Genomic DNA, 12,283 nt, shown 5'->3' with positions numbered 1-12,283 from the left:
TGTATAAAACATGACAAATCAGTATAACCACACTCTCGCTCATGCGATTTTTATTATTTATCAGAACCTGTCTGCATCGGTAAGCCAAAAGATGTTATCTATAACTTTAAAACAGGAAATACACAATTCACAGAAATTCATGAATCAACACAGGACCATAAATAACTTGCTGTAGTTGTAGCTAAACAACTTGCAAGTTCTAGTCGAATTAATCCAATTTTAGTTGTTTAGCACTTTTAACAATGCACTTTACAGAAATATGTACATTCAGGATATATAACTTTATCCCTAGAGACAACATGAGGAAGAAACCTTGAAAGGAACCAACTTTGTGACACCAGAGAGTGTGATTATGAATAATTTCCCTTTAATTGTGTATTATTTGGACTAAAAGTTCTACTGCATGAGTTTATTTCGGAATTCCAGAGAGATTTTTTCAATCCCATTATTATCTGGTTGTCAGTTTTTATGGTGATGAACCAGATTATCCAGTCAGGATCATGTATTTTTCCCATTTTCTGTTCGAAAGCTACTAAATAGCTACACTCTGAGCTTACGGGAATCGAGTCAACAGGCTACACGAATAGAACAAGAAAAGTAGATCTGGTTTTATAAGATATGATGTCAGATTCTCAGTAGAAAGGTAAAACTTCCTTCCTATTAACGTTAGGATCATAGCGGAAATGTTTTAACGGTAATTTATTTTTAAATAAATACAATGTGAATATCAAAACCTCTACTAAAGCTGGAGCAAGGTGCCCTTTCGAACTGAAATGTACAGCTCATGTGAGGATTTCATTTACATTTTTTCCCCTCCTCTTCGTGAAATGAAATCCTGCCTACAGCACCGTGTTCACTTCTATCAATAATTCAGTCCATCGGTAATTATAATCCAGCACGGCTGTAATTAAGGATCTGAGTTAGTGATCCTGAACCATCGGCTGCTCATCGTATCCTATCTCAACTGTAAGTCATTTAATAAAAGCGTCTCATGAATAAATGCCAGCAGATAATAGTACATAACTAACCACATATGGTCAGGGGAGAGCAGTTGGATGACGAAGTTCACAGCATTTAAACAGTGTTTACACAAGAGTTTTTAGTGCCCTACTGACAAATGTCGCACACACACACAAGGAGAAACACAAATATGGCTAGGCAGTGAGCACAAGCTCATAGATTAGACACGGTAATCAAATGCTTTCTCAGATTAGTGCAGAAAAGTCCACTGTTACTGCTCTCTCTCTCTGTCTCTCTCTCTTTCTGGCACTCTTTCTCTTGTTCTGGCTCTCTCTCGCTCTGTCTCTCTCTGCCTCTATCTCTCTCTGCCTCTCTCTACCACTCTGTCTCTGTATGCCTCTCCTCTCTCTCTCTCTGCCTCTCTCTCTTTTTGTCTCTCTCTGTCTCTCCCTGCCTCTTTCTCTTTCAGGTCAGGTTCACCGTGATATAATTTAAAATTTAAAGAAGTAATCAGTAACTCTTATATTGCTTTGTATGAACGAGTACACACACACATACACACAAACACACAGACACGCCCCAAAAAAAACACACAGTGACCATTAAGTTAGCAAAAAGCTTTCAAGTCTTACATGTTAAACACACACACACACACACACACAACCAGAGAACAATGTAATTTCACCCACATCCTTATTTTTGATCATTAGTTTTACGAATATGGTTTTACGCAAATACTATTGAGCAGGCGTGTAACATTATGTGATATTATCTAATAATTAGCAGTGTGTTTGAATTAGAGATTTTCATGGCCACACTTTACACTGCAAACTCAAAGCATTCTGCAATTTAGGAAAGACGACAGTTTAGCCAGAAAAAAAACGTTCAGTATTTTAGCAGCATTCTCTATTTCTACATATATATATATATATATATATATATATATATATATATATATATATATATATATATATATTTTAATACACTTATTCATTTTGGAGTGTCATTTCTGACATTGCCACTGATTTACACATACAGCTGATGGAGCTCAACAAGATGCATTTATGCTGAGTTATGTTTTCTTTTTCTGTGTTTTCCAAGGTATATTTAAGCTCACCTTATAAATGCTTGTTTAAAAGCAATTGAAATTAAGCTGAAAACACATTCACACGAGTGGCATGTTTTTCTTTTACTTCCTAAAGTGTAAGTAACTTAAACAATAAAGTAACTACTATAGCCATAACAACAGAAGCTGAGATTCACCCACATGACTATCATGCCCTTGAAATAAGACTAAATCTGCAGACTTCTGCACTTTTGATTCTTTGTAGACTCTTCATGAAAGCATTCTCTCTTTCACACCCACACCGACACACACACACACGTGCACACAAACACAGGAAGCTGAAAAGGTCCTACCTTTGAGAACTGTCTACGAAGGCTGAAGCGCTGCACCATACTGTCCGAGCACAGAGTGGTCTCGTATACACACACACACACACACACACACACTCTTTCTCTCTCTTAGCAGACCTTGTAGCCTGATCCAGATGTGCGCATCTCTGCTACTGCATATTGCTGAGTCTACAGAAGACTACAGACCGAGCAAGAAATAAGGAAGGGGGAGAGAGAGAGAGAGAGAAAGAGAGAGAGAGATGCACTCTGCTATCCTACTCACTACTCGTGTCTAGTTTGAATTCTCCCTCCCTCTTTTACACACACACACACACACACACACCAAGGCTGTCTCATGCTTCCTGACTGTAAGTTGAGCGATGTTGCTAGGGGGTGAGACGGATGGAGAGGGGGAGGCATTGCAAGTGTGTTTCTTCCCCAGAGAGAAAGAGCGAGACAGACAGAGAGAAGAGAAAAGGGGAGGGGACATTTTTTAGGGGGAATAATAGAGTAAAACGGGTGCGGTTTCCTCGATAAATGATAACTGATAAGTCATAGATGCACAAACATACACAGACATAACATAGGAAGAAAAGGCTACGTGTGTGTATTCCGGAGACATTTAAACGTCTCTAGGTTTCTGTGGCAACTGATTAAATGACCTCATTGACCTTCAGCTGCATCATCGCTGTCCATGGAACTCTCATTCTTTCTCTCTCTCTCTCTCTCTCGCTTGCTCTCTCTCTCACTCTCACACACACACACACAAATGCAGGATGCAACAAATAATAATAAGTATTGTGCAGTATTTTCATGGCGTGTGTGTGTGTGTGTGTATGTGTGTGTGTGTGTGTGTGTGTCTACTTCTCTACTTCTCCCTATTCATTAAATTGATTAACAAGCTCCCTCTAGTGGCTATACAAACTCATAACTATCCTTCCTTACTTTTCTCTCTTTTCCAACCAGCTTTTCACACCCACAAAAACTCACTTTTAAACTGGAACACAAAACAGAAAGCAAGCCACATTTTTCTTGTGTCACGTGACATGCTTGAATTTTTAAATATCTTCACATCAAATCCTACAAAACCAACCAATTTCAACCAAACAGGAACTACATTTGATTCCATCTGTTAATCTTGTTTTTTTTTCGGGTTTCTTCAGTTTGATTAACTGACCCTTAACTAATACTGAAGTAATTGAATATTGAGCAAAATACAGCATAGAGTATTACCATAATATTTTAATGCCAGGCTATAATTTACCTTCTCCTCCTCCTCCGTTAATGGCCAACTTGGTCCTGGGGGCATGTGCATGTGGGCATGACTACGGGGTATGTCATCCTGTAAAACAGCATCATGGGTTGCATGACAGTGGCTCAGAGTCTCAGGTAATTTTGCCCATTCTGGATCATTCTGGTGGCAGGCTTTACGCTGATATGTAGGGCTATACTATGCTCACAAATTAGGACTGCAGAGGGCACAGGACCAGTATGCAGGTGGAAAGCAGAAGCTCAGGGGTCAGGCATATGGAAGACTAACATTTTTAACATTTGTTTTAAAAAAAAAAAAGGATTGATCTCAAAGCCAGGCCCTAGCTCTCCTAACCTAACAGCATTGTGATTTTAAACAGAGCTTGCTGAATATCTAGGATCAACAAAAAACAAGCTTCTCTTTGTTACACAGAAACTTCAAGGTTACTACATGCATCAGTCATAACAGCAAGGAAATACACTCCTTATGCAGATTAGCAATTAAGAGCCATATTAGCTCTCTGAAGTTCATGCATCATGCATGTCAGACTGAAAAGCACGCTTGTTTGTCACAGGGGAACAACAAGGCAGTACATCCACTGCAAGCAAGATACAAGATATCTGCAGGTATGACTAATAAATATTCATGTGAGAATTTTTAAGGTACTGTTACCAAATCATATAGTATATATAACACCTTTTGAACATCATTTGCTAAATATGGCTCTCTGAAAAGGAGGCACTCTGAATAACTGCTACAACTGTGTTGGTTTTAACTCTGATATAATTAAAGTGACTATAGAAATAGCAGAGACTGGGAAATAAAATGGGAGACTAGTCAATGACATGGGAGACTAGTCTTGAAATTGGAGGTCCATTCAAAGTGGGGGATTGGTCAATGAAGAAGTGGGACATTTTTTCAATAAACATGACAGCAAGGTGGGAGACTGTTCAAAAAACAGAGAGACTCAAATAAAATTAGAGGCTGACCAATAAAAATGGGAGACTGATGAATAAAATGGGAGATTGGTTGATAAAATGTGAGACTGTTCAATAAAGTGGGAGACTGATCAATAAAATGGGAGACTTCAATAAAGTGGTAGACTGATCCATAAAATGGGAGACTGTTCAATAAAGTGGTAGACTGATCAATAAAATGGGAGACTGTTCAATAAAGTGGGAGACTGATCAATAAAATGGGAGACTGTTCAGTAAAGTGGGAGACTGATCAATAAAATGGGAGACTGTTCAAAAAAGTGGGAGACTGATCAATAAAATGAGAGACTGTTCAATAAAGTGGGAGACTGATCAATAAAATGGGAGACTGTTCAAAAAAGTGGGAGACTGATCAATAAAATGGGAGACTTCAATAAAGTGGTAGACTGATCCATAAAATGGGAGACTGTTCAATAAAGTGGTAGACTGATCAATAAAATGGGAGACTGTTCAATAAAGTGGTAGACTGATCAATAAAATGGGAGACTGATCAATAAAATGGGAGACTTCAATAAAGTGGTAGACTGATCCATAAAATGGGAGACTGTTCAATAAAGTGGGAGACTGATCAATAAAATGGGAGACTGTTCAATAAAGTGGGAGACTGATCAATAAAATGGGAGACTGTTCAGTAAAGTGGGAGACTGATCAATAAAGGTAGAGACTGTTCAAAAAAGTGGGAGACTGATCAATAAAATGGGAGACTGTTCAATAAAGTGGGAGACTGATCAATAAAGGTAGAGACTGTTCAAAAAAGTGGGAGACTGATCCATAAAATGGGAGACTGTTCAATAAAGTGGGAGACTGATCAATAAAGGTAGAGACTGTTCAAAAAAGTGGGAGACTGATCAATAAAATGGGAGACTGTTCAATAAAGTGGGAGACTGATCAATAAAATGGGAGACTGTTCAATAAAGTGGGAGACTGATCAATAAAATGGGAGACTGTTCAATAAAGTGGGAGACTGATCAATACAGGTAGAGACTGTTCAAAAAAGTGGGAGACTGATCCATAAAATGGGAGACTGTTCAAAAAAGTGGGAGACTGATCAATAAAATGGGAGACTGTTCAATAAAGTGGGAGACTGATCAATTAAGTGGGTGACTGATCAATAAAATGGGAGACTGTTCAATAAAGTGGGAGACTGATCAATAAAATGGGAGACTGTTCAATTAAGTGGGAGACTGATCAATAAAATGGGAGACTGTTCAATAAAATGGGAGACTGTTCAATTAAGTGGGAGACTGATCATTTAAATGGGAGACTGTTCAATAAAATGGGAGACTGTTCAATAAAGTGGGAGACTGAGCAATAAAATGGGAGACTGTTCAATTAAGTGGGAGACTGATCAATAAAATGGGAGACTGTTCAATAAAGTGGGAGACTGAGCAATAAAGTGGGAGACTGAGCAATAAAGTGGGAGACTGAGCAATAAAGTGGGAGATTGTCAGATTGTTCAATAAAATGGGAGACTGAGCAATAAAATGGGAGACTGTTCAATAACGTGGGAGACTGTTCAATAAAATGGGAGACTGTACAATAAAGTGGGTGACTGATCAATAAAGTTAGAGACTGATCAAAAAAAATGGGAGACTGAGCAATAAAGTGGGAGACTGTTCAATTAAGTGGGAGACTGATCAATAAAATGGGAGACTGTTCAATAAAGTGGGTGACTGATCAATAAAGTTAGAGACTGATCAAAAAAATGGAAGGCTGAGCAATAAAGTGGGAGGCTGTTCAATTAAGTGGGAGACTGATCCTAACCTAACAGCATTGTGATTTTAAACAGAGCTTGCTGAATATCTAGGATCAACAAAAAACAAGCTTCTCTTTGTTACACAGAAACTTCAAGGTTACTACATGCATCAGTCATAACAGCAAGGAAATACACTCCTTATGCAGATTAGCAATTAAGAGCCATATTAGCTCTCCGAAGTTCATGCATCATGCATGTCAGACTGAAAAGCACGCTTGTTTGTCACAGGGGAACAACAAGGCAGTACATCCACTGCAAGCAAGATACAAGATATCTGCAGGTATGACTAATAAATATTCATGTGAGAACTTTTAAGGTACTGTTACCAAATCATATAGTATATATAACACCTTTTGAACATCATTTGCTAAATATGGCTCTCTGAAAAGGAGGCACTCTGAATAACTGCTACAACTGTGTTGGTTTTAACTCTGATATAATTAAAGTGACTATAGAAATAGCAGAGACTGGGAAATAAAATGGGAGACTAGTCAATGACATGGGAGACTAGTCTTGAAATTGGAGGTCCATTCAAAGTGGGGGATTGGTCAATGAAGAAGTGGGACATTTTTTCAATAAACATGTCAGCAAGGTGGGAGACTGTTCAAAAAACAGAGAGACTCAAATAAAATTAGAGGCTGACCAATAAAAATGGGAGACTGATGAATAAAATGGGAGATTGGTTGATAAAATGTGAGACTGTTCAATAAAGTGGTAGACTAATCCATAAAATGGGAGACTGTTCAATAAAGTGGTAGACTGATCAATAAAATGGGAGACTGTTCAATAAAGTGGTAGACTGATCAATAAATTGGGAGAGTAGTCAATAAAATAAAATACACTATAAAACAGGGGGCAGGGCTATAAACTGTTAGATTGAAAACATTAATGAAACCATATGATAATCTTCCTTAAAAAAAAAAAAAAACCTTTAATCCTATCACATTACCAGAAAAGGCTACAGAGGACAATTACACACAGGAAGTAAACATCAGCAAGTTAGCTAAACCATCAGCTCTTGTTAAGTTAATAAAATGCCAGAAACTGAATGTAGGTCAGCACTATTATTTTGTTCTACATAAATCCTGGCTATTTTAAGATTTTTTTCAGTAATGCAGCAGAAATTTCCACAGTTCAATACATGCTCTGTAAAGGAAAAGGTAACTCTCTTAAATAAATACAAATAAATACTGCAGTGCTTTTCATTTTCTTTTAGAATTCTGTGTTAAGTGGTTAGTGCTATTATAACCATGCACACTCCAAACCAAACCTGTATCAGTTCTATATAATAAAGTCAAGTACAGACGGAATAAATGTGAAGGACGGACACTTACCATCAGATCAATACTGCTGATCTTTCCTCAGAACCAGCTAAAGAGGCACAGAATGAGAGAATTCGATTAAAAACGAAAGAAACAAAATTAAAAATAAAATTTTTCAATTGGTCAAATCATCCACAGGTATGACCATCTACACTGATTAGACCATCTGAACTAATTATGCATTATAGAACTTTCTCCAACCATTTTAACACTTTTAAACATTTTTTTCACTTGCAACTTCATAAAAAAGAAAGTTGTACGGTTGTTATAGTGTGAATTTTTCAATCTGTGCCACTAGCAGACCAAATGTATTCCTCACTGCAGAAATGTTGTCTACAATCCTGCATTCTACACTAACAGAAGAATCATAGAATATTAATTTGAGTGGTATCCACAACACGTAGCATTTAAACGGAAAACAATGATTAGAAACGGACATGATTCTAAATCCTGAGCCCTTTCTTCTCCAAACTGTATTCTACAGAGATTAAATTTTTACAAAATGTCAACTCTGTTGTCAGGAACTACTGGGACAATTCCCTGACAGACCACTCGAGGGGGCGCTGGCTAGTGTTTAGTTACCATTTGTTTAATGTCATTTGGTTGTCATGTGTTTCCCCACGTGTGTTGTACCACGCCTTTCCTATTGTTCTGCTTCCCATTGCTCCTAATGTGTTACCATATTTATACCTGCCCTTTTGTATCTGTCTTTATCAAGTCATTATTAATGTTGTATTTGTTTTTTCAGCTATTCTGTTATGTTTATCCATGTTGTGCCTTTTGTTTCAGTGATGCCTTAATGTCCATGTCTAACTAGTGTACTTTTAAGTTAATACAGCTGTCAAGTGATGAAGGGTTTGATATTCTCATCTGCCTCATGCTCAGGCTTGTACAGTAAGTCTATAATAAGCAAGATTATGTATTTTGTAGTGATGTCATACTGAGAGCAAAAACCTCAGTGCTAATCTGGACATGGAGTGGTTAAAAGACGTAACACAAAGCTACTGAAGGACTGTGCGGATGACAGACAGGACAGGTCACCTTATTGTGCCTCAACAAACAGATGTTATTTCCTTGGAGCACTTTATCGAAGACATTTCACTGTTGCTCTATAACACCTCATTTACATCAAGAAGACCTCGCACAATCTGTTTCATGAATTAGTAAGAATTTCATAGAGGTTACCAAGAAAGTTCCAGAAAGTCAACTGTCACTGAAATGATTTAATTCAATAACTAGAATTAACAAGAGGCTAATTCAGATCCATACCAGATTATCATGTAGACTAAAACTTGGGGCAAATACTGTACAGGAGTAGAAAGATATGAGACAGAGCAGAAAAGCATATAATATCTTAGAATGATGCTTAAAGATATACTGGAGTGAGTATGAGTTATAGAACACTGCATCAGCTTAAAACAAATCCTCAAAGAGAATATATTCACGACCAGGAGTTTAATATAATTATGTGAGCCCACAAAACTAAACCATTATCTTGTATTTCAGTAGGCAAGTCACTGATCAGGAGGGTGGTTATTTAAGGTCTCTCTCTCTCTCTCTCTCTCTCTCTCTATTGCAAAATCTTTCCAGTGGACAGGAACGTTCACAAAGACAGACAGATCGACAGGCAATTTGACAGGCAGCTCTCAGCGGCAAGCTTCTGCAGGCAAATTTTACGTTGCTGATAACATACAGGTATGTTAAGCACATATATTAAGACAAGTTGTGTCCTGTGTCTGCCTGCACGATCTGGCCCTAGTGAAGCAGCTGTATAGCATATACATTTAAAACATCACTAGACTGGGTCAGAAAGTACGTCAAATCCGAATCGATACCACTGGAGTGGCACTTGCAGGTCAGTGTAAGCCGTGATGTTGATCATTTTACTGGATTGGATCAATATTAATAAATCGTTAATAAACATATAGAAAGTTTTTTGCCTTTTCCTTCTTATTGCTATTATGTTATTGAACCATTTTGTGTGTTAATGTGTTAATTTAATGTTACTGAGGGTTACACAGATGACAGTGACTAGATGTCGGGTATTTCCAGTGTTGAGAAAACTTTATGCAAATATGGAGCGATTGATGCAGCATCTACCAACGAAGACAGTAAAGCGTTTGTGATCTGTGGCAAAGACCAACACACTGCTTCTCCTTCATCTCGTTTCATATGATGCACTGTTATCACACGTTATCACTATGGCAACCAGCAGTAGGAACGCACACTGGCGACGTTATAGTGTTTTGACTAAAATCAATGCATGTGTGAACATAGCTTTAGGAATCATGGAAATAGCTTCCAAGTTACTCGGTGATCGTTTGATAATAATGATTACCTACAAATATTTTTTGTATGCTTCTAGTTTAAACAATATATTTATTGTGAACTGCATCTGAATTTGAATTGCATCTGAATTAGTGTGCATTATTGATTACTACAAACAGACTGGTTAAACAGTCTCTCTCTCTCTCTCTCTCTCTCTCTGTCTCTCTTCACTGCACTCATTCTCACATTTCTCCTTTACTACACAACAGAAGGACAAAAGAAAGGCCAAGAGTAAAAGAAAATGTTATCTATGTATTTGTAATTATTATTGTGTAATATTGTGTTTCTAACTAGCCTTTATGTTGTATGTGTATATGTGTTTACAACACACACACACACACAGACACACACCTCACTGACGGTGACCAGTGACAGGTCTGGCTCTGCTTCTGACACAAAGAGAAAACAGCAGGTGTAAAGAACATTGTGTGTGTGTGTGTGTGTGTGTGTGTGTGTGTGTGTGTGTGTTTATGTGTATATACCAGTAGAGGCTTGTGACCTTAGCTTTGCTGGAGAAGGACAACATTAATTATGACATAGCCTCAGCCAACGCTCATTTGAGAGAGACACAAGGTCACCATAGTGCACATGCACTTCTGGTGTAGGTCATGTTTCCCCTCCACTAATCCCCCTTCCCTTCTCCTAAAGTTTGCGTAATGAATCTTACAATAGACATTATGTACATTAATGACTATATTTAATGATTATTTGCTGCAGAGTGATGTTGATTTTGGATATATGTTTTAAATATATGGCTAGATTTGCCACTGTCCCATAGAGCAGTGTGAATTCCTGTCCTAGTGGGTGTCTACATGGAGTTATTAAATATTTTAATTGAATTTAAAATGATTAATAAACTTTATGATAATTAACATTTGCTGAATGGCTGATATACATGGTAAAGCTCTGCTTGTATGGATGAGCTGTCATTAGTGTGCACCAGATGACTGGGCAAACTGTGAAAGGTGAGGTGAAGTTGTCTGACAATATGCCTTCTCCAAAAGCACTGATTGCAATAATGGCATACACACACACACACACGTCTCTGAACTCGTACAGGAATACACAAAGCCCTGTCAAAGGTGAATCAGTCCATGTCCAGAGAACAAAAAGTCTTTCTGGAAATTACTGTGCTCTCTCTCTCTCACACACACACACATGCTCTCTCTCTCTCTCTCTCTCACACACACACACACACACACACACACACGCACAGTGTGATGCAGCAGACATTCAGTAATGTTCACAGCCCCGAAGTACCATTGTTGCATTGTCTCTGCTAAGCTGTCTCACATCAATGGACACACTGTGGTGATACCTCTGTGGGAAGGGGTCCAGCACATTGTCTGCGTGTGTGTGTATACAGTATGCGGATGCGTACACTAGAGAAGGGTAGCGTCTGGTACATTTTCTGAATGCACTTCTATTGTATGTGTGTGTGTGTATGTGTATGTGTGTGTGTGCTAAAAACTCCTGAACCACTACATTTTTCAAAGATTCTAGTTTAAGACACTGATTCATTCACAGTTTGCTCTCAGTAACAACACCACAACTGATCTGGTGTTAAAACAGAATCTTTCATTTATTTCCCCACCCTTTTTAATCTTCTGGTGGCACTTTGTTCTCAAATCTAAAGACTGTACAAAAATATGCTTTCTAGGGTCTTGATATGATATAATATGATTATGGTGAAGTATAAGCAGCTAACAGTTACAGGACAGTTATATAAGATGTGCTGCCAAAGGAAGATAGTCAACTTGATTATTTTCCAATAACAACAGGTCCCATTGAGCAAGGTGCCATCGATTACCCCTGTAATTTATTCATGAAAAATACGACATGCTTTGTAAATAGTCAAAGCTACATTGAATGCCGTGAATGTCTGTAAGGCAAGTTAGTTCCGGGTATCGCTTACATTACAGCAGCCATAAACAGCTGTTCATTCACCAGCCTCTCAGACACGTCATTGTCATATTACAGAAAAAACAAAAAGCCCTTTTAGTAAGCTATGAATCCTTTGATAAATATTATATTGACATCTACTTACAGATGTTTCTTATTGTTATTGTCATTTAGGTTATGAGGAACATCTTCCAAACAAATCTCTGTGAATGAGCAGCTACTATAGAAACTATAAATAGTGTATTAGATCAAGAGCATTTCTCTGATTTGAGTTACAGCACATTACCTTAACCAGTACTTTCTAACCAGTCAGATTTGAGAATTCAGCAGTGCTGTGGTATAATAATGTTTAATACGGTAAAGGCTGATAATG

At 37.8% G+C, this 12,283-nt stretch overlaps 1 protein-coding gene across 3 annotated transcripts in view; it reads right to left on the bottom strand.

Annotated features, from left to right (window-relative positions):
• The window catches only part of tmcc1a (transmembrane and coiled-coil domain family 1a), a 43,874-nt gene that overhangs the window by 30,157 nt on the left and 1,434 nt on the right, over positions 1-12,283 (bottom strand). Inside the window, exons 2-3 of one of the 3 annotated variants that reach the window (XM_058390077.1) lie at positions 7,693-7,729; positions 3,620-3,697 (exon numbers count right to left, since the gene is read on the bottom strand). In XM_058390077.1, coding sequence (XP_058246060.1) covers positions 3,620-3,697; positions 7,693-7,695 — 81 coding nt within the window. In that variant the 5' untranslated portion in view covers positions 7,696-7,729. Of the gene's footprint in view, positions 1-2,379; positions 2,625-3,619; positions 3,698-7,692; positions 7,730-12,283 lie in introns of those variants that run through there. The other 2 variants (XM_058390082.1, XM_058390081.1) reach the window with 2 other exon arrangements.

Source organism: Hemibagrus wyckioides, linkage group LG05 (genome assembly GCF_019097595.1).
Source record: "Hemibagrus wyckioides isolate EC202008001 linkage group LG05, SWU_Hwy_1.0, whole genome shotgun sequence".
Taxonomy (NCBI): Eukaryota; Metazoa; Chordata; class Actinopteri; order Siluriformes; family Bagridae; genus Hemibagrus; species Hemibagrus wyckioides.
This window is presented reverse-complemented; position numbering and strand designations above follow the sequence as displayed.